At 37.1% G+C, this 23,032-nt stretch overlaps 1 protein-coding gene across 1 annotated transcript in view; it reads left to right on the forward strand.

Annotated features, from left to right (window-relative positions):
- The window catches only part of LOC150093977 (mitochondrial import receptor subunit TOM40 homolog 1-like), a 142,176-nt gene that overhangs the window by 53,579 nt on the left and 65,565 nt on the right, over positions 1–23,032 (forward strand). Inside the window, exon 3 of the mRNA XM_090412762.1 lies at positions 21,014–21,112. Within this exon, the coding sequence (XP_090268888.1) occupies positions 21,014–21,112 (99 nt within the window). The remainder of the gene's footprint in view (positions 1–21,013; positions 21,113–23,032) is intronic.

Below are 23,032 nucleotides of genomic sequence, written 5' to 3' on the forward strand. Positions count from 1 at the left end.
TTCTGATGACTCGAGGGGGGGGGGGGGGAGTCTCTAATTTTTCTATCCTTGCAGGCAACTTTGTCACATATCTCCTTTGGTGAATCAGTCAGTATCTTCTTTAGAGTTTGCCACTCAGACTCCAATGTTTGGTTCTTGTTTTTGAACTGCTTCATTCTTTCTTCAATAATGTTTGTATAGTTAAGTACAGGTTACCTGTAAAAGCTGTTCGACTTTAATTTGTTTTAAAAGTTTCTTACGTGCTGTTGTTTTAAATGTGATATTCATTTTTGAAGAGTTCTCAGCTTAACAATGAAAAAACAAATTTATAATTTCGAAATTATTTTTATTTTTCAACATAATTTCCCTTAAGACCAATACATTTATTCCAGATGCTCCAGTGCCATTATCCCATCCCTGTAGTGGTTCTCAGTAAAATCTGCAAAATACCACTCTACAGCTGCAATCACCTCTTGATTCGAAGAAAAGGAGGTGATTGCAGAAGCGAGGAAGAGTTTTGGTTTTGGGAAGAGATAGAAGTCAGAGGCAGCCAAATCTGGGGGAATAGGGTGGATGTTCTAACAATTCATAGTGTAGATCCCTTAATTTTCCCATTTCCCAAAACTTTTTTGGGCAGGTGCATTGTCCTGATGAAAGATGCTTTTTTTCTTCTGCAAACCGGGTCTTTTCTCACTAATTTTTTCATCTAGTCTGGTTAAAAGATCAGAATAATATTCCCCAGTTATTGTTTTACCCTTTTCAAAATAATTAATAAACAAAATGCCTTTAGCATCCCAAAACACCGATGCCATGACCTTTCCTGCTGATGGAACCGACTTTGTCTTCTTTGGCACTGACAGCCAGCTTCTGTCCATTGTTTTGACTGCTGTTTGGATTCTGGTGTGTAATGGTGAATCCAAATCTCATCCATAGTAATAAATCGATGTACAAAATCAGTTTTATTCTTGTTAAAACGCTCTAAGCACTGTTAAGAGATTTTCAGGTGAGCGTTTTTGATCTGTGAGCAAGCACAGCATCCATCTTGCACAAAGCTTTTTCATTTGCAATTCTTCATGCAAAATATATCCTACACATTCTTTTGAAATGCATATAGTCTCAGCAATTAATTATATGTTGGGTTTTATCCTTTATCCAAGTGTTAGCAAACAAGGTTTGCGCCTGAAGTACTTTCAGGACCGGGGCAACTCGTGGTAAAGGTGGTATAAGTTCTCATTGCTTGCCTTAGTATCTCCCATAATGCAAAGCACATCTCCTTGCGGACATGTATAATGCTGTTCATTAAGGGAAGTTAAGTTAGATACTTACAACACAAGATCTAAATAACAGAAAAAGGAAGTAGATAGAGAGATAAAAGGAAAAGTAAATATTTTACAAAGGAGCAACGGACAAGGATTTAATAAAAATAATATAAGAGAAAGATAAATAAAGATAAAGTTTTAAATAAAATAAAGACATATATTTTAAACAAGGATATGTGTGAGAGAAGATTGTTCTATGTATGTAGGAAAGAGAGTTGTTGTTGAAAGAACAGGATCTAACTATCTATGATATCCAGTGAACATCCATAGAGAAAGCTGGCAATCCATTTAGTAGAAGGAAGATCATAGGATGGCAGTGTGTTGTGCAGTCTTGTATGTCAGATCCTATCAAATGTTCTGGAAATGTCAGGAACAACTTGGCACGATTTCTCTGAATTCTTCTGCGGATTGATTCCAGGGTGGTGAAATCTGTGCTGATGTTAACTGATTGATTGGTGGTCTTCCAGATGATGAAATCAATTGCTCACTCATAACTATCTTCTTGCTTCCGTGGATGGGGAATATGTGGAATGTTTAAGTCCAGTGTATATTCTGCACAGAGATGTTCAAGAATTATTTTATTGAGTTTAAAACTCTACAGACTGGGGGAAAAAAAGGGGAAAAAAAGACAATTACAATGACTGAGTTAAGCAACAAGCCAAGTAACAGTAACACAGAATATTTGAAAAAGACCAACATTGGTGAGTACACTCAAGGTTAGTTATCTAGTCTCATGGGGAGATAGCATAAATCATATTGAAAAATAGGAAAACTGGCTTTGGAGAAAACACACACATATTGGTCTCCTATCTTATTGCTTCAGATATAATTTTAGCCAACTCAGCCTGCTTCAGATTCTTATCTTCCATGGCTGTAAAAAAACATAGTACAACTGGCTTTCATCAAATAACTATCTTTTTTGCTCATACTAAAGCTCAAAAATAATTGCAAGTTGTTCTGAAAATTCTGATTTGACTCGTTTTGTTGTCTTTTTACGTTCTCCTATTCCATTATAATTTATCTTTCAGATTGGAAATTAGCCTATTTCTAAGAAGAGTAACAAATCTTTACCATCTAATTTTCATTAAATTGCAACTTTTTTGAAAAAAAAAAAAGCATGGAACATCACAAACGAATTGCCTAGAGAACAAACGACATCCACAATATATATTTAAGAGGAATGCTAATGAAGAGAAGTTTTCTCAAAAAACTAGTTTTGGTAGCATGTGAACTTCGTGCAGGATTATTAGTGATAGCAAATGCCTCTGCAGCTATATTAACTTTGTATGTACAGTTGGGAAAGGAAAGCAAGCTTGGGTTGCTAACATTAAACCATCGACGTTTAAAAAAAGTCTAAGTTCAGAATGATTGGCGATATTAATAGTGATAGACAACAAATGAATTTGATATGGGTTTTTAGCCAAAAAAAAAAAAAAAGTAAGTTGGATATCTGCAGATATATCAGAGTGATATAGCACAAGAAAAATCAATACATGGAATGGTTAAAAGGACTGAAAAATTTGAATTTCTGTTAGAAAGTTTAAAATTTCTCTTTGCTTGACTTTTCATGATTGTTTAAGTTAAGTTGAAGTTGTGAAGGATGTGATTATACAGTAAAGGACTCTTTGCAGTCACAGACCTGGAAAATTTTGTCTACTTCTTGCAAATGGTAGCCTCAGCAGAGCCTGGTCATACCATTACTGCTGGATTCCCTCAAGCACCTGGCATGAGATGAAGATTATTTGATTATTGACTTGGAAGCCTCATAAAATGCACCATTAAGTTCAGTTCAGTAAACTATCTAGCCAGTAAGAATTTGGAAAGCACTAATCTTATTACATGCTGGAAGAAATGAGGAAAAAGTAAACTAAATCCCTGGAATGCAAACATAGATTTTGGCTATTGCAAGCTTCCTGTAAGCAAAGTAGTGTTGTATCATGTATATTCAGAGGAGAGGCTAAAACACAAAGGTTTAGCTTCTCCTCTGAATGTGAGTACTGAACCACTGTGCCTGTACCACTTTCATTTCTAGATTCCTCCATTCTGATGGTTTAATGCCTGTTGGCTGGAGATTATATATATATACAGGGTGTTCGGGATAAATTTGACAGTTTCGTAAGGAAAAAGAAAATCTTCTTTGTATCTATTAAATTTAATGAATTGACAAAAAAACATTACAGGCAGAGTTAATTACAATACTATCAACAAGATTTACTCAAAATAACCACCATTAGCATCGATCACAGCTTCAATTCTGCTTCGGAACCTCGAACAAGCTGATGCTACAGTCTCCCTGGGAAGGGCCGCAAAAACTGTTTTAATTTTATCCATTAACTGGGCTTTTGTATTACTGGAAGTGCGATTGGTGTCTTTTTCAACTGCGCCCCATACAAAATAATCCATGGGGTTAAGGTCTGGGGAGTTTGGAGGCCAAACGTTTGGACTGGTGAAGTCGTAGAAATTTTCAGACAACCATTTTTGACTTTTCCCAGAGGTGTGGCAAGGGGCCGAATCCTGCTGCCATACATACGGCCTACCATTGGCTACCCTTGTTATCCAGGGCTTGACTACAGTTAGCAACTCCACGAACAAAGCCCGAATTCCAATGCCAGGGTTCTTCAACACCTGTTCCTGCAGATTTGCGAGGAATTCTGCTGTACGAACGCAATCAGATCGTCTGCTAGGGATCTTTCTTCTTGCTACATCCTCGTAGTCACCATTGCAAGTCTCTAGTTCATGCCTGATTGTTTTTACTGTATTCAGGGAGCATTGGGCAGCAGTCGTAATATCCTTATTTTGATGGCGGGCACGAATCATCATGATACAAGTTATTCTCTTCCATGATTCAGGTGGGTTCCAGCTATCCATCCTTTCTGACATCTTGTATATGAATGAAGAAGGGTCCAAACTTTTAAATGAAGAGAAGTGTGTGTTAATACATGTAACTTACGGAAAAATATAATTAATTATAAATATGTCAAATTTATCCCGAACACCCTGTATATGTATATATGTATGCTGAGGAGAGGGGGGCTCTGCTTCCTGACCCCCCAGAGTTCCAGGCAGTTAGGCCAGTTCTTCTTGAATTCTGATGACTCGAATTTTGAAGACGCCAAAGGCTCCCCCCCCCCCCCCCCCCCGATGCCTGCAGCGCTCAAGCCCCCAAGTTCCGGACTGATAGGCCAGTTCTCCTTGAATTTTGAAGACTCAAAAGGGTCCCCCCCCCCCACCCTTCACTTACGGTGCCCAACCCCTTCGAGTTCCCGACTGTTAGGCCAGTTCTCCTTGAATTGTGATGACTCTAATTTTGAAGACTCGACACTCAGGGTAGCCCTTGAGTTTTAGAATGTTTCAAAAAACATGACATAAAAAAGCTTATCATTTTATATATATAGGGTAGATATTAAAATATAAACATGGATGCAAAGGTCAGAATATGTACATATATGTACATTCTAGTGATCTTCAAGTCCAAAAAAAAAGGGAGCATGCCGTTTATCTCTAGTTCAGACGTGAATTTGATATTCTGGTGTTGATTATTTAAATGATCTAGGAAGGTTTGTAGCTCCTCTAGACCATATTCCCAGATAAGGAAGATGTCGTCCATGTATCGCAGCTTCAGTTTAGGTTTCAGTGTTGCGTCTGAAATAGCTCTTTCTTCAAAGCCTTCTAGGAAAATATTGGCTAAGACCGGAGATAATGGGCTGCCCATAGTTAAGCCGCTGGTTTGTTTATATATTTTCCCTTCAAAAGAGAAGTAGCCAGAGTTTATGCACTGTGTTAATAGAGCAAACATTTTCTTGGAAACTTTGTTTATAAGTAGATTGTGTACTTCTTCTGTTGGCACATTTGTAAAAAGAGAGACAATGTCAAAACTAACCATTCTGTCAGAATCCTCGAGTTTTAAATTTTTTGTCTTTGAAATGAAATCGTCAGAGTGTTCGATATACATACATATATCTTCAAGGCCCACTCTTCCTAATTGGGTTGTGGGGGCAACAGCTGCAAAAGGAACTTCCAATTGTCACGATCCTCTGCCACCAAGCTCAGGTGTTCTGGTGGGATTCCCAAACGTGTCCACCCAAGGTTTTGGATGTAAGCTATCCAGCGAGTCCTTGGCCTTCCACGTGGCTCCCACCCTCTGGCTTGGCAAAGAGGGCCTGCTGAGGGAGCCTCTCTTGTGGCATTCTGACCAGGTCCCCGTACCAATGTAACTGTGATCTCTCAACACGGAGAAGCAGAGAGTATTGAGAGTTTCCCCGAATTGCAGAGCTTCTGACTCTGTCGAGTCTTGTCAGCCCCGCAACCCCTCGAAGGAACCTCATTTGAGCTGCTTGGATTCGTGTCCACATTTTTTCGGTTATTACCCAACTCTCATGACCATAGGTGAGGATGGGGACATAGACTGTATTGAAGACAGCCAACTTTGCCTTCTGACTTAACTCCTGCTTCAATACTACCGAACGGCCAAGCTCCCGCAATATTGAGCTTGCTAAGCCAATTTGAGTATCTAGCTCTACATCCCATTTTCCATCATTCGTGAATATGGACCCAAGGTATTTAAACTTCTCCACCTGCCTCATTGGGACTCCACTTACATGTAGAGTGCACTGGGATGGTTGTCTTGAGACCACAAATGTTTCAGTTTTGGCCACACTGATCTTCATTCTGGCGTCTGCACAAACAGTTACAAACCTATCCAGGGTCTGCTGGACGTCATCTGTGGAAGAGCTAAGCAGAACTAGGTCATCTGCAAAAAGCAGACGTCCAATGCTTCATTTTCCAATTCTGACACACTCACTGCCTCGGCTGTGCCTATCAATCCAGTCCATAAATATTATGAAAAGGAGGGGTGACAGAACACACCCTTGGTGGAGGCCAACGGAGACTGTGAAAGGTTCATACTTTGTGCTGTTTACCCTGACACAAAACTCCGGGCATTCATACAGGGACTTGATGGCAGCTAATAGTTGACCATCCACTCCATACTCCTGTACTACTTGCCAAAGCTTATCCCGAGGAACCCAGTCATATGCCTTCTCCAAGTCCACAAAACATGTGTAGACATGTGTTTGATATAAGAGGAAGAATTACCAATGAGATGTTTTAAGGAAACGGCAAGGTATTTAGACAGGCTGTAAGTGAGTGAGTCAATACCTTCCACTATTGGTCTTAAAGGTATGTCTGCCTTGTGGATCTACGGAAGGCTGTACAAACGAGGAATAAGGGGATGGAGAGAGTGAGAGATAGTCTGGTGTGTCTAGGAATTTCTGAAGTAGATCTGAGAAGGTTGTTGGTATGGTTATGAAGCTCCCTTGTAGGGTCACTTTGTAAGAGAGAGTAGGTATCAGATATTAATAAACCGTTGATCTTGGTATGGTTATCAGATCTCTCTAAGACTACAGTTGCATTCCCTTTGTCTGCAGGTAGGATAATGATATCGTTGTTATTACGAAGATGGTCAGAGAAGATTACTAGAAATGCTAGATTGTCTTAAATTTTCGATTTTTCAAAAAACTACTCTCACATATAGATACTTGCATGCCTCTTCTCATCACTTCCCTCCACAAAAGTTTGGTTTTATTTCCACTCTAGCCCATCGAGCAAGATCTCTTATTTCAGTGGAAGAAGACCTTCAAACAGAACTCAACCATCTGAAAAGCACATTCTTAAATAATGGCTATTCTTCTCGAAGCATCACTAAACATCTACACCCACGTACCCAACCTCAACAAGAAGATAACTCCAATCCTATTACTCACATCCAATTGCTGTTCATAAGCGCTCTATCTCCAAAACTGGCCAAAACAATGAAGAAATTTAACATTAAAACCTACTTCACCACCCTACCAAAGCTTCGTTCTTTTCTGAGTCGCCCCAAACCAAAGCACAACCAGCTTCAGTTTCCAGGAGTTTATAAAATCGTCTGTGACTGTGGTAAACCTTATTATGGACAAACTGATAAGTCTATTTCACTACGTCTTGAGGAACACCAGCATGACTTCTCTTACAAAAGAACCCATGCAAGCGCACTCTCCAGTCATGTTCTTTTCTCTGCCAACTCTAACCTAGAAGAGCTTCAACACCAGATAGACTGGAATCTTACTTGCAATATCTATAAATGCAGTGACGAACTTGAGAGACGTATCATAGAATCAAAAGAGATAGTTCTGGACCTATCACACATTAACAACAATTTAAGCTACAGTTTGCCTGATGCCCACATGCAGTGATTGAGTTCTGGCACTCTCGAATCAGTTGCCACTCACTTACAACTCACGCTAGTCCTGCCATGCGGACACCAGTTCAAATATGACTGTTGCCATTCCTATTTTGTTAATTTGAGAAGTCCATGTTTTTTACCTTGTTATTTTTCCAGTTTTTTTTTGTTATTATTTACACACCTGAAGAAGTCGGCGTTCGACAAAACTAGTCATGTTATATTAAAGTTTTTCTTACCTTTCTGGTGTTCTTAGTCAGTATAATTATTAATTTTTATATATATATATTTAAAAATTAAAAAGCAAGATTAAGATCTCGATTTTAATTTTTAAATTAAAAATTTAAAGCTTTTTCAAAATATATATTTATCTGTGTGTGTGCATGCATAATTGCTGCAGACTGACTAGACTTCACTATGTTCAGTGTGCTCCATGTTGCAGCAACCACAATATCATCATTTTAGACTTCTGAGGTTAAGTCCTAGACATTGCAATTATACATTCTATCTTGGCTGCCATGAGAACAATGTCTTTGGTCTCCTTTTAGGTCCATTCACTAGAAGGGAAAAGTGTGCGGATTTTATTTGTGGTAATTATTTGGGATTAATAATTCAGAATTATTTGCATCTGTGGTCCAACTTCTGTGGGACCATTCTCACAAAGAATGATTCTTTTCAAATTTACCATTTTGAAATCGCATCACTACTTTAAATTTACTTCAATTTATGTATCTTTCCCTAATCACTATTGTCTAAATCACTGGTTCTTAACCGGTGTTCTGCGAGAAGTTCTGGAATTTGTCAGCACAAATTAATTTAATGATGTTTTAATTGATGTTTAATTATCAATTATTGATTAATAATAAAAATCAGCAAAATTTCCAATTAATTATTAATTAATACATTAGAAAATAACCAAGGTGTTCCGTAGTCGAAAAAAGTTTGAGAAACACTGGTCTAAATAAATAAGTATTCTTCAGAATAATTTGTTTTGGTCTTCTTTATCTCAGCAATAATATTATGGTCAATGTTAGATTTTTATACTTGCTCTTCAAGCTCCGTATGCTTTGTACATTGATTTCTAGCTACAATTTTGTTGAGTTTGATATTGTTCTAGTAGCTTGCTTTTTTTCCCCCTCAAGGGCCAACTTTCATGATAACGAGAGTGGCAAACGGGAGTGGCAAACCTGAGATACCTGATGCTGGACCATGCCTTACTTCATGTAATATACATCTGTTATGCTATCTGTAGACTGGTCTCTATCCTTCTTTCTTTTCTTCTTGTTCTTTCCCACCAGTGTTATTAGAGTATTTGAGGGGTAGGAGTGAATCTTTCCTATTTTACTATTTCTTTCTGTTTTATGCAGTTGGTATCTTCTGCCTTTTCTCCCAGGTATTTCCTCACCTAGTAGACTTCAAGTTAAACCACACCTGGTCAACATTTGGATGAATTGGGATCAAAATCCCCCAGATATGTGGAAAGGGCCTTGGCAACCCTACCACTTTTTCTTGCAGTGATTTCACTCCAGAATTCTATGTTTGTGCCTTGTAATACATTTCATACTGCATCAGTTGTTGCACACAATAATCAGAGCTGCTTTCATGGCCTAGGCAGAGGATCCTGTGTGAGAAGTATATTACAATCACACAAGGCACCGTTACTGTGAATAAAGAATACAGAAGGTATGGGATTAATCTCTGAGGTGAACTTTATATATTGACACTTGGAATGGATGAGGTTTACAAACTGGTACTCTTGATATTGTCTGTAAAGAGATAGAAAGGTATAAAATTGATATCCTGGGAATTACAGAGACCAAATGGAATGGAGAAGGCCATTTCAAAATACAAAATGGTAAACTAGTTATTTATTCAGGAGGTGACTCAAAACATCATGGAGTAACTGTATTACTGAGGAAAGTTCAAGCAACAGCTCCTCTTGGTTATAATCCCATTAATGACAGGATACTTTGTACTTAAGACTCATCCTACTGACATGTCAATCATGGTAGTTTATGCACCCTGTACAGAGTTCTACGAAAACCTACAGACTGTATTGGTCTGCCTGGCAAGAAGGGGATGTACTTTTTATTGTGGTGAAAGACTGTTGGAATTTTCCCATGCTAACAGATTAGTTATTACCAATCATCATCATATGTCATCTCCATCTAGGTGGTTAACTACCACATCTCTCCACCAACTTTTATCCTGTGCCCCCTTGCACATTCCTCATGTGTCAGATATGTGCAGTTGTTGAGATTGCTGCTCCAAGTAATTCTTTGCACTCTCATTCCCTTCTACCATTCCTTCCAAGACCACGTTTTGTAGGCCTTATTAGTAAATGTCCAAAATATTTGACCTTTCTTCTTTTGATAGTTTTAAGAAGACTTCTTTTTTTCTCCTGTCATTTGTAGAACTTCTGTATTTGTTTTCTTCTGAGCCCACGATCCCTTCATAATGCTTCTTAAAACCCACATCTCAAAAGCTTTAATTTTATCTTCTGCTCTCTTTAATATTGTCTGTGTCTCAGCCAGTCGTGGCCATTGAAAATTTTAAGTGGGGGGAGGGGGTGCATATACAAAAAAAAAAAAAAAAAAAAATTATTTTTTCCTAATCAGTAATGAATTTTGTTTCATACAACAACGATAATTTAAAAAATATAATTCTTTTCATATTTTCAACAGTGACACTAGTCATATTTCAGTCTTGTATCTATAATAAATAAATAATTATGTATTATTTTAACAAAATAAAATAAGATTCACAAAAAATAGTTCACCATGCACCAATAATAAACGTTTCATATCTCACAGAAATAATGTACACAAGCATACTAAAAGATATGTGTTGGAATGACGTAACATGCAATGACGAGCAACCGAATATCGGCATTAGATCACGGTGCATTTGTTTCGTTTAACGATAATTGAAAAAATATAATTCTTCTCATATTTTCAACAGTGACACTCATCATAATTCAATCTTGTATCTATAATAAATAAATAATTATGTTATTTTAACAAAATAAAATAAGATTAACAAAAAATAGTTCACCACACACACGCACCAATAATAAACGTTTCATATCTCACAGAAATAACACACTATACTATAGCATACTAAAGATACGCTGCTGTTTGGGCAGTGTGGGAATGACGTAGCGTGTAATGACAAGCGCAAACGAATATTGCCATTAGATCGCAGTGCATTTGTTTCATAATCTAAAGTGTTAATCGAACAATTCCAATTATTAACTATTCAATCATTGTCAAAACATAAGCTGTAACTTTTAACATGTTGTATTGCATTTATATAATGTTGTAAGCATTGTTATTATTTATAAACACAAACAAATTTTTAATTTTTTCCTTGGGGATGCTACAGTGTTGCAGTGCTTATGTATGGGCCGCCACTGGTCTCAGCCCAATATAATAGTATTCAACACGTGTAGCATTTTGCCAACCTTATCCTCATTTTTATGCTCAGATCTCTAGATGTTCAGATGTTTTTCATTGGGATGAATTTCTCTCTAGCTATTTCAATTCTTTTTATTTCTCTTGTGCTTCTTCCATCTTCTGATAAAGTACTGAGATATGTAAATTTGTCTACTTGCTGAACAGGTATGTCATCTATTTTGATAACAGTTTTAGTTGTTGTCTTTTTCCTGGTTATTGCCATTGTCTTGGTTTGTTTGGGATTAAAAAGCAAACCATATTCCTCTGTCACAACTCTTACGTTGTTGATTAGATTTGCTAGATTATTTTTTATTTTCTTCCAACGGAACTGTGTCATTAGCATAGCTTTAAATTGTTTATGTTCCTTCCTCCTATTGATACTCCTTTTATGTTATCAACTTCCTTGTATATTTCTTCAGTATAAAAAGTAAGTAGTATTGTATTACCAATATCATCATCAAATTCCTGCCATGTACTCTCAAGGGTGTACAAAATATGATAGTACTACATGAAAAATTCTTGTGTAGAGGCTTAAGTGCTGTGAGGACATTATGTTGGAGGTTTAATGGATTTTTTACAACACTCAGAAAGAATTAAATTAGAATTTAATACTCCTATATTTCGTCCTAGTCACTAGGACATCTACGGGGATTACAAAAACAATTAATGTAACATGCACACAAAAACTTACAATACTAAGCCCAACCACGTGGGTGACACTAAAGTCCTATCTAGGTGGAGCGCCCTCTAAGGGCGGTAATAAGTGGCCGGAATGTAATTTGGGACCTCTGGTGATGAGTGTTTCCCAAATCTTCGGAAGCTTAATGCAACCGTATTTGTTAAGATTTGGTTGGTTTCTGAGAGCTGCTGCTGCTTCTAAGAAAAGTCTCTCTTTCTTGAATTTGCTGTGGTGGAGCATGGTGGTTTTCTTCCATGATACTCTGTGGGTGGTGTCCAAAACATGGTCAGCCAAGCCTGAATGGCCATAGTTGTGTTTAATGATGTACGACTTGTGTTCCTCCAGGCGGATGGATGCTGATCTGCCTGTCTGTCCAAAGTACGCAAGCTTACAGGAACAGGGTACTTTGTAAACTCCAGGCAGAGAGAGAGGGGGGAGCTGATCTTTCGTAGAACGGATAAGGGTAGCAAGTTTGCGGTAGGGCTTATATGCTGTGTGTAGGTTATACTTTTTTAGTATCTTGGCTATTTTTTCCAAAGTGCCTCGGATGTAGGGTACGGTGATGGCATTTTTAAATTCTTGTTGACGAGAGGGACGGGGAATGGGGGAGGAATTGATTATTTTTTTGATACTGTGTTCACTGTAGCCATTGGAGAGGAAAGTTCTGTGTATGTGGTTAAGCTCAGTAGTGAGGGCGGTTCCACTGGAACAAAGATTGTGGGATTGTGTGAGGTATATACTTGCAGCCACTGCAAGTATATACCTCCATACTTGAGCAGCATGTCTGTCAAATATCATTTACTCCAGCTGCCTTTCCACATTTTAGGCTTTTAATGACTTTTTTTACTTCAAGTATGGATATGCATTCCTGATTGCATGTCTGTTGAGTATTTTATTACCATTATGCTATCACTGATTGTTTCATTTAGAAATTTTTCTAAGTAATTACTCTGTACATCAAGAATATCTTTTTCTTCAGCTTTCATGTCACCATTTTCATCTCTGATCTCTTTTGCAGCACTCTTTCCTCCATTTCTGAACTTTTTTAACAGCTTGATATTTATTTTCTATGTTCTTACGAAAGTCTTCCTATGGCTTTTGTTTCACTAGTTTTACATAGTGCTTAGCTTTCTTAAATTTGTCTCTGTATTCTCTATGAGCACAAGCTGGCTTATTTGCCTGGAACTTTTGATATGCTTTCTTCTTTTCCTTCACTGCTTCATTAACTTCTTGTATCCAGCATGGAGTTCTGATTTTTCTATCCTTGGAGTCAACCTCACCACATGCCTCTCTGGCTGAATCAATCATTATTTTTACTTTAGGATTTGCCACTGAATCTCCAAGGTTTGGTTCCTGTTCTCAAACTCCCTCATTTTTTCTTGAATAATGTTTGTGTATTTTAGTCTACAGTTTACACCTGAGAGCTGCTCAACTTTTATTCACTTTAAAACTTTCTCCATGTTTTTCTTTTCAATGTGAAATTCAGTTTTATCCTGCTCGAGACTAAATGGTGATCACTTCCAATTTCAAATCCTCTGTACGCTCTAGTGTCCTGACCTTGTGAGAAAACATCATTATCAACAATAACATGGTCTGTGAGACTTCTTATTCCTTGCCTCTTCTCTCCATGTAAATTTGTACACATACCAGTACCTCCTTCCAGAAACACACACACAACAAACATGTATTTCGACATCTAACACTGATAGGTGGGGTGCTTAAGGGTCAAAGCTGTATAACTGAGAGGAGACCTCCACATAGCCTTTAAAGAAATGCGGAGAACCGACCAGGGCTTCTGACCTAATGTCCAATCCTCACCTTCTCGTGATGCACCCTGTTGGGTATCTACTTTGATACTGAACGAACGAGGATGGGCTGGCAATTTGGGATTTAGCTGACCAAATTGTATTCTCATTGTTTAAACCAAAATAAAAAATGATGGTACAACATGACAAAATTTCATGCTGGCTGAGGCGTTGCCCGCTTAAACAAGGCCCCCGTTGTTTTCACCAGGGAACCAGGGCGAACAGCGAAAAGTCAGCTACTGGAACAAATCTGAAAAAAACCCCAACTCAACATCACCAGAGTTAAAGATCGGTACTATCAACGTAAGAAGCCTGAATGGCAAAGAAATGGAGCTAGCTGAGGAATTAGATAAGTACCAGATTGACATAATAGGGGTGACTGAAACAAAAAATACCAAAACTGGTGAGATCTTTCTGAGCAATAAATACAAAATGTTATATTCAGGCAATGACAATCAAGGAAAAGAAGGTGTAGCCATAGTATTCAACACAAAATACGAGGCTAATCTTCTTGAATGGCAGTCAGTCTCAAGTAGAGTAATGTGGGCAAATATGAGAATTGGAAACTGGACAATGAGACTTATTTGTGCCTATGGTCCCACAGAAGGTTCTAATAAGGTAGAAGTGGAGGAATTTTTTGACGCTTTAGAAAAAGCAACTGACACAATGAAAAAGGAAAAGTTGGTCCTTGTTGGGGGTCTAAATAGCAGAGTAGGAAATGATTGTGAGACATACAAAAATATTTTGGGAAAATTTGGAGAGAAGAGCAAAGCTAATAATAATGGCAAATATCTGTTGGATTTCTGCTCAGGACATGGACTGGTTATTACTAACACCATGTTCCAACATTAAAATGTGCACAAATTGACATGGAGAGAAGAGGCAAAGAATAAGAAAAATCTCATTGACTATGTTATTGTTGATAGTGATGTTTTCTCCCTGGTGCAGCACACCACAGTGTACAGAGGATTTGAAATTGGAAGTGATCACTATTTAGTCTTGAGCAGGATAAAATTGAATTTCATATTGAAAAGAATAACATGTAAGAAAGTTTTAAAGCGAATAAAAGTTGAGCAGCTCTCAGATGTGAACTGTAGACTAAAATACAGAAAGATTATTGAAAAAAAAAATGAAAGAGTTTGAGAACAAGAACCAAACCTTGGAGATTCAGTGGCAAACTCTGAAGAGAACATTGACTGATTCTGCCAGAGAGGCATGTGGTGAGGTTGTCTGCAAGGATAAAAAAAATCAGAACTCCCTGGTGGACACGGGAAGTTAAAGAGGCAATGAAGGAAAAAGAAGATAGCATATCAAAAGTTCCTGGCAAATAAGTCAGCTTTTGCTCTTAGAGAATACAGAGACAAATGTAAGAAAGCGAAACACTGTGTAAAACTAGCTAAACAAAAGTCATGGGAGGACTTTTGCAAGAGTATAGAAAATAAATATCAAGAAGGTGACAAAATATTCTGGAGGTTGTTAAAGAAGCTTAGGAATGGGGGAAAGAGTGCTGTAAAAGGAGTTAGAGATGATAAAGGTGACATGAAAACAGGGGAAAAAGATATCCTTGAAGTATGGAGTAATTACTTTGAAAAACTGCTGAATGAAACAAGCAGTGATGACAGCACAGTGGTAAAAAACACTGACCAAGCATGCAGTCAGGAATACATATCCATACTTGAGGTAGAAAAAGCCATCAAAGGCTTGAAATGTGGAAAGGCAGCTGGAGTAGATGATATTCGACCAGAAATACTGAAGTATGGTGGTATAAAAGTCTTACAATGGCTGCACTGCATAGTTCAGAAAGCCTGGACAGATGGACGAATTCCTGATGATTGGAGTAGAGCTCTCATAGTGCCCATATATAAAAAGGGAAATAAAGCTGAATGTGTGAATTACAGAGGTATTTCCCTACTGAATGTTCCTGGCAAGATCTATGCAAGTATACTTGAGAAACGGTTGAGAATAATTGTGGAAGAACAAGCTGGATTCAGGCCAAATAGAGGCTGTCAGGATCAGATCTTCACTTTACGACAAATAGTGGAGAAATCATGGGAATATAACAAAGATCTGTATTTGAGTTTTGTCGATTTGGAAAATGCATATGACAAGGTGCCAAGAGAGAAGCTATTCAATACGCTGCAGTTATATGGTGTCAATGGGGCATTAAGTCAAGCAATACTTAGTCTTTATTTGAGTTGTAAGTCAGCAGTTAGAATTGAAGGAAGTACAGGAAGATGGTTTAGTGTTAAATCTGGTGTGAGGCAAGGATGTACATTATCCCCTCTGTTATTCATTATCTATATGGATCACATTATGAAGGAAAGTGGTATTAAACATGATATCAAAATTGGAGATGCTAATGTCAGCTCTTTGCTTTACGCAGATGATGTTATACTTCTAAATAAATCCGCTACAAGTCTGCAAGATTCTCTGATTAAATTGAATAACTGTTGTAATAGATATGGTATGAAGGTCAGCAATAAAAAGACAAAGACAATGAAAATAGGCAGAATCATTAAAAATGTCAGCTGTGTTGTGAATGGAGAACCTGTGGAACAAGTAAAACATTTCAGCTACTTAGGCACGATTTTTTATTGAAGATGGTAAATTAAATATAGAAATAGACAACAGAATCAGCAAAGCTGGTATGGTGGAAGTCAATTGAATAAATTCATATGGAATAAGAGAGAAATTAGTCGGAACACTAAATTAGCTGTATACAAGACGGTGTTCAAACCAGTTTTAACTTATGGATCTGAGAGCTGGGTTAGAAGTAAAACACTTGACCAAAGACTAGAGACTGCAGATATGAGAGTCCTGAGAAAGATTAGAGGCGTGAACAGATGGCATGAATGACAATATCATATTTAAAATGAGGATATTAGGAATGAACTTGACATTGTCAGCATCCAGGAATGCGTTAGCAGAGCTAATCTCAGGTGGTATGGTCACTTAAATAGAATGGGAGATGAAAGATTAGCAAAACAAGTGCTCTTTGTCAGGTTGGCAGGAAAACGACCCAGGGGAAGACCAAGATATAGGTGGGTTGATACGGTACAAAGTGCCTTAGACGATAGAAATATAAGATCTGATAAAGTTGGAGTCTTGACAAGTAACAGACTGATTTGGAAGAAAATTGTAGATAGGCAGTTAGTAATGATGTAATTTTTTCATGTAGTACTATCATATCCTGTGCACCCCTTGAGGGTACATGGCAGGAATTTGATGATGTTGATGACACTGATAGGTCAAGGCACTAGATTGATTACATATGGCTCTCTAACAGTGGAAGACAAGCATCTTCTATATGCATACTTGTCCAGGAACAGACTGTGATACTGACCATCAGTTAGTATTGGTCAGAGTAAGACTGAGATTCCATAACCTTTCAAGTCATGCCCATCCTGCAAGACAGTATGTCATAGTAATTCTTAATGGGTCACAGAAGAATCTTCAACATGGTTTGACAATGTTTTTGTGACTAGTGAGGTGAACTCACCAGAAATGCTTTGGGAAGGAGTCGAGGTTATAAAACAGGATATAGCCTAGAAGTATCTCATCCAATAAGACCAAGAGACCCATGGATATCAGATTTAATATTGGGATCTTATCGAAAGGAGGTAGTTGGAGAAACAAAATGACACAAGGACTGAAGAATATAAAAGATTACATATTGAAGTGAGAAAAGCCATCAGACAGGACAAGGGAAATTTTTATGTTAATAAGTGTGAAAAGATAGAATTCCAGATGAAGAGGCACAAATGTCATTAAAGACAGGAATGGAGCAATATCTACAGAAGAAATGGAAATCAAAAATAGAGTACTGTGAGGAACTGTACAGCAGAGAGGATAAGGAAAATTTGGAGATGCCCTCTTACCAGGAAAATTTCAATTTACAACATCCTTCACTTAGGCATGAGTTTAACGGAGCAATTAAACAGCTTGATAACAATAAGGCCCCGGATGCAGATGGATTCACAACAGAGTTAAAGCCACAAGAAGGGAGATAAGTAGGATGGCAAAAACTATGGAACTATTAGTTTAATCTTTCATGCAAGCAAGATTTTATTAAACATCATCCTAAATAGGATTGAGTCCAAATTTGCCTAATCATTTGCCTTAGACAGATTATTGAAAAGTATAAAGAATTGAGACTCCCTCTGATATTGCTTCATAGACTACTCCAGCGCTTTTGACTGCATTCGGAATATGAAACTGAGGAAAAATAATGAAATTAATGGGATTTCTTTAACACATCAGGTTGATCGCTAACTTGTACAGTGACCTGAAAGCCACAGTTAGAACAGGTGTTGGATTGATGAATTGGCTTCAGTTTGGTAAGGATGCATGCTTTCTTATATGAATGAAAAAATATGAAACTGAGGAAAAATAATGAAATTAATGGGATTTCTCTAACACATCAGGTTGATTGCTAACTTGTACAGTGACCTGAAAGCTACAGTAAGAACAGGTGTTGGATTGATGAATTGGCTTCAGTTTGGTAAGGAATGCATGCTTTCTTCTCACTTGTTTAGTATCTTTGCTGAGGATATCATGCATGAAGTATTGGATGAGTTTAACACAGGAATTAGGATAGGTGGCAGATTGATCAGTAATCTGGGGTATGCTGATGATACAGTACTCTTGTAATGACAACCAAGAACAAGGACGAATCCTTGAAAAAGCTAATGAGATCACCAAGAACAGAGGAATTCATCAAAATCCAAGCAAGGCAAAGATTATGGTTCTCAAATGGAATATAGATAGGGAAGCACCTGAGAAACAAGATATACACTTGTTTCTCAGGAGCTTTTTGTTCAAAAGACAATAGAAGAAGATAAGGAATGACAAAAGCAATAGTCAGAGACTTGTCTAAAATCGAAAGGATGGATCTATCTCCACAGGAACAAAGTTGAGAATTCTGGATTCATCTGTTTTTCCATCAGTGACTAATGGATGGATGTGACACTTGAAACTTAAAGTAGTGTGATAGGAAAAGGATAGTTGCTTTTGAGATGTGGTGTTACAAATGCTGCTGAGGATGTCATATACTTGAAAGGCAGTCAAATGGATGAGTACTAGAAAAGATTGGCAGAACTCTTTAAGGCTCCTTAAAGATATTGATGAGATGGTGTGTCTGGAGTGACTGATCTTCAGAGAGTTGATGTCTCCAGAAAGGCATATGACAGCACCAACTGGTGTGGAATGTTATGAACCAAGGAAAGAATTGACTAAATGGCATCTGATGATATCCACTGAGCTGATGGATGAAGCTTACTTTTTATTTGAATAGTTTATTGGCAAAAATGGTGTGGGGAACCTAGCAAGCATGTTATCAGATTATTGGTTTCATTAAATATAGAAAATTTTTTTTCATCATTCACATTAGATCAAAAGTTCAGTTTGTTTTCCTCGTTTTTCGTAGGCTATACTGAAGTCAAGATATTTTTTTGTGGTTTTAATTTCTAAGTGAACTCCAAGGAATTTGCAGATTAAAATATTTCAGGGAAATGAATAATTGCTTTAGGAGGTTAGTTTCTATTTCTAAGGACTCCCTCACAAATTATTCAAACCAAATCTTCTTGTAGTTCAGGTTTAGCAGTTAGTTGCCCTTCTGCTATCATCTGGCACATAAGTCACGAATAGATTTAAACATTTAATAGCTTTTATTTATTAATTATTATTTTAGTTTAGTTTTTATGAAATACAGAGCCTGGAGATTTTTTTTTATTAGTTATGAAAAACTGCAGAATGGAATGTAAATGCCTTCCAGTTTTAGCTTCACAAAGACAGGCCCTTTCTACAGCATATTTCATGACATTTGTTAATGTTTCTGACTGCTGGATTGTGTAGGGCTTGTTCACATTCTTTTCTTCAGGTACCCCATAGGAAGAAGATGGAAGCCATCAGATCTTGAAAACATGGTCAAATGTTCGCTCACAAAAAATGTGTCTTTGGAGTTCCATTATGGCTCTAGTGTTGTTGGCAGTGACTCAATCTTGCTGAAATTACATCTTAAGTCTGTCTTCTACTGCAGGGCATACAAAAATTACAATCATGGTCCGATATCACTCCCCAGTGACTGTCATGACACATTACTGTCATCTTGAAGTAAGGCCCAATGATTCCCTGTGACGTTAAACTGTACCAGACTGTGCACTTGAAAGGTTCAATTCATGCTGGTAAACAACCCTTGGATTCTCCAAACTCCAAATTCTGCAGTTCTGTTTATGAAACCATTAAGGAGAAAGTGAGCTTCATTGGACAAAATCAGATGGTGGATAAAGCCATTTTCTTCTCTAGCCAATTGTTGAAAGAGGACTGCAAAATTCACACATTGCTGATAATCTATCAGTTTTAATTCCTGTACCACTTGGATATCTTGCATGGAAAGAGACATAGATGGTTTGAAAATGTGCAGCAGTGACAGCTAAGTCGCACCCAGCTGTCCAGAACACCTTTGGGTCAATGTTCCTGGTTCTTTTTCTTCAGTACTATCCTGTGCACATGTTGAATGTTTTCCTTTGTCCTGCTGGATCATGGCAAGTCACTTACACAACCCTCTTGCTGGAAACATTCAATCAAATGATGAATCATTGTTTCTGAGTCAGCATTTCTGATATTAAAATTGCGGCAATATGCTCTTTGCATTAGAATAATCAAATGCTGATTTTCAAAATAAAATTGCACAATTTTGTTTCATTGTTAGGTTGTGAACTTTTCCATGATTAATTTCTAAAATCTTTCTTAGAATACCTGAAAAAAATATAATGAAAAAATTAATAATAAAAATTATTCCCATTTTAAACCCCTTTGTGACTTATGGGTCGCTCTGTATAATTGAGAGGGCTGATAAGTATCTAGATAGTATCTAGATTCCAATATTCGGTAATTGAAACATAATATATGCTTATAAATGCATGCATCTGTTTTATAATCACTGAATGTTTGTGACTTGGAAACATGTTACTAACATTTGGTGATTTATGCATGGTTTAGTTTATTCCCATGTCATCTTGCATATATTTATTCAAATACTGTGTTGGTAACAAAAGGGGCAACTAACTGTTATTAACTGATCTACAAATTTTCAAATAAATGTAGCTTTTTTGAAATTGTAGTATCAAACTTTGTATTCCTATTATTAGTAGTTTTTGCAAATGTGCTTTGTGCATGTTTTCATCATCACTATCAAATTCTTGATACATTACTTCAAAGGGTGTACAGAATTCTATGAAGTACCATGGTTAAGTTTACATTATTACTGGCTTTCTAGTAACAATTTTCTTCTGTCCTGTTTTTGGATTCATTAATTACATTTGAATGATTTTTTTAAAAAAATCTCTTGGTACAGTATACAGTGATTGATAACTCTTGTAAGTTTTGATTTTGGATTTCAGCAAAATATACTGTGTAAAGTCTGATATTATTCTTTATTCTTACTTTAGCAATACTATTGCATTACTTTTAACTTATTCTGTTAACTTTTATTTCTTACTTTCATGCTAATAGATAAATGCATTTTCTATAGAATGTATGTGACTTGTTTTTCATAGGCATATCCAGTATTTTTAGGTGATATTGATCCAAGTGGAAATCTAAATGCAAATATCATCCATCAGATTAAAAACTTTCGGGCAAAATTTGCAGCACAGGTAAGTGGATGATAAATTTCCCTTTGTTTCAGAAATGAATTAAAACCACAAATTATATTATTTTATTACGTGACACCTCCATGGAGTCCAAAGACTCATCGAGGGAGGGCATCTACTCTACAGCTCTCTGCCTCCACCACTCAATCCAACTACACCAATGCTATCTACTGCCCACTACTAATACTAGTATTTCCACAGACAACTACAAACATCCATGTCCACGGTGGGATTTGAACCCGCAGCCTTTTGGCTGGAGAGCGGACATGCTAACCACTAGGCCAGCATATAGTGGATATGCATCCATTATACTTCTGTTATTGATTTTACATATTTTAATGTAATGTATCAGTCTTTTTTCAGTCAGGAGTACTTTTTGTTTTTCTCTAAGATTCAAATGCTATATTAACAATTACTATAATACTTTCATGGAAAAAGAGCAGAAACTCATTGATATGTCTCCGTGCACCATAGCCAATTGCAAATGTTGGCATTAAAAAAAGAAAAAGAACTGTTTGTTGTGATAATATTGGGATAGGTCAAACAGAACAATTTGTTTACGGCATATGATATGCCAGTTGTATTGAAGATGCCTGGTTTAAAGTTTTGTGGTTATAGGAAACTGTCTCTTAAGTTTAGTACTTTGGCTCTAGTACTATTAGTATTATATCTGAGGTACATCTGAAAAGATGCATCTCAAATGTATGGAATAGCGATGTTTTCTTGTGTATGGGTAGTATTTTATCTATTTTGTGGGAGCTATAGCCTTTGGCCGAGAAAATATGGCACAGATAGTTCAGTTCTGGGGAAAGAGCTACATCATTAGAACAAATAGTCATTTTTAGAATTCCATGCTGTCGGGCTTGATGATGATATGATTGTTTATATCATGGGTCACTATCTTTTTCTTAAAAGATAGTGACCCATCTGGAAGGCAAGTAACTAATGTGTCAAGGAAAGGCAAACAGTTACTTGATTCTTTCTAATGCGAAGTGAATTCCGGGGTTTTGGCTGTTAAGGTAAGTTACAAAAGAATTCAAAGTGTCTTGTCCAAGGGGCCAAATGGCAAACACATTATCAATGACACATTACCACATTAAGGATTTGAAAGTGCCTGTGGTGAGTACTTTGATCTCAGTGTTCCGTGTAAAAGTTAGTTGGTGAGGGGAGAGGGGACCTATTTCGGTACTGTTAATTTGTTTGTAGATTTTCCTTGCCAATTAAGTAACCTACATAGTAAATTTAAAGAATTCAAATTGACTATGTATGCAGGTTACTTTAGTTGGCAAGGAAAAATCTACAAATAGATTAATGGTACTGCAATGGATCCCCCCCCCCCCAAGCTATCTTTTATACGGGACACACAGGAACAACACATCACTATTCCTTTTCCATATATCTGGTACATCAGAAAAGATAGCCAGAGTACTTATATTTTATCAGTAGTCTGGCTATTTTTTCTGATGTACCTCAGATATATGGAAAAGGAATAGTGATGTGTTGTTCCTGTGTGTCCCGTGTAAAAGATAGCTGGGGGGGGGGGGGGGATCCATTGCAGTACCATTAATCTATTTGTAGATTTTTCCTTGCCAACTAAAGTAACCTGCATACATAGTCGATTTGAATTCTTTAAATTTACTATGTAGGTTACTTAATTGACAAGGAAAATTTACAAACAAATTAACAGTACCGAAATAGGTCCCCTCCCCTTCACCAACTAACTTTTACACGGAACACTGAGATCAAAGTACTCACCACGGGCACTTTCAAACCATTAGTAAATTCAAACCTTCATACCATATTTAAACCACGTGTCAAATCAGCAATTTTTATTTGCTTTCCTAAGAACACACTCCATCCTATAGTGATGAAGTTCCCTGTGAATGTGACTTAGCTTGGAGAACATAGATATCCAAGAAATTT

This window comes from Typopeltis vanoorti, chromosome 23 (genome assembly GCF_054136105.1).
Source record: "Typopeltis vanoorti isolate ZY-2024b chromosome 23, IOZ_Tvanoo_1.0, whole genome shotgun sequence".
In the NCBI taxonomy this organism is placed as follows: Eukaryota; Metazoa; Arthropoda; class Arachnida; order Uropygi; family Thelyphonidae; genus Typopeltis; species Typopeltis vanoorti.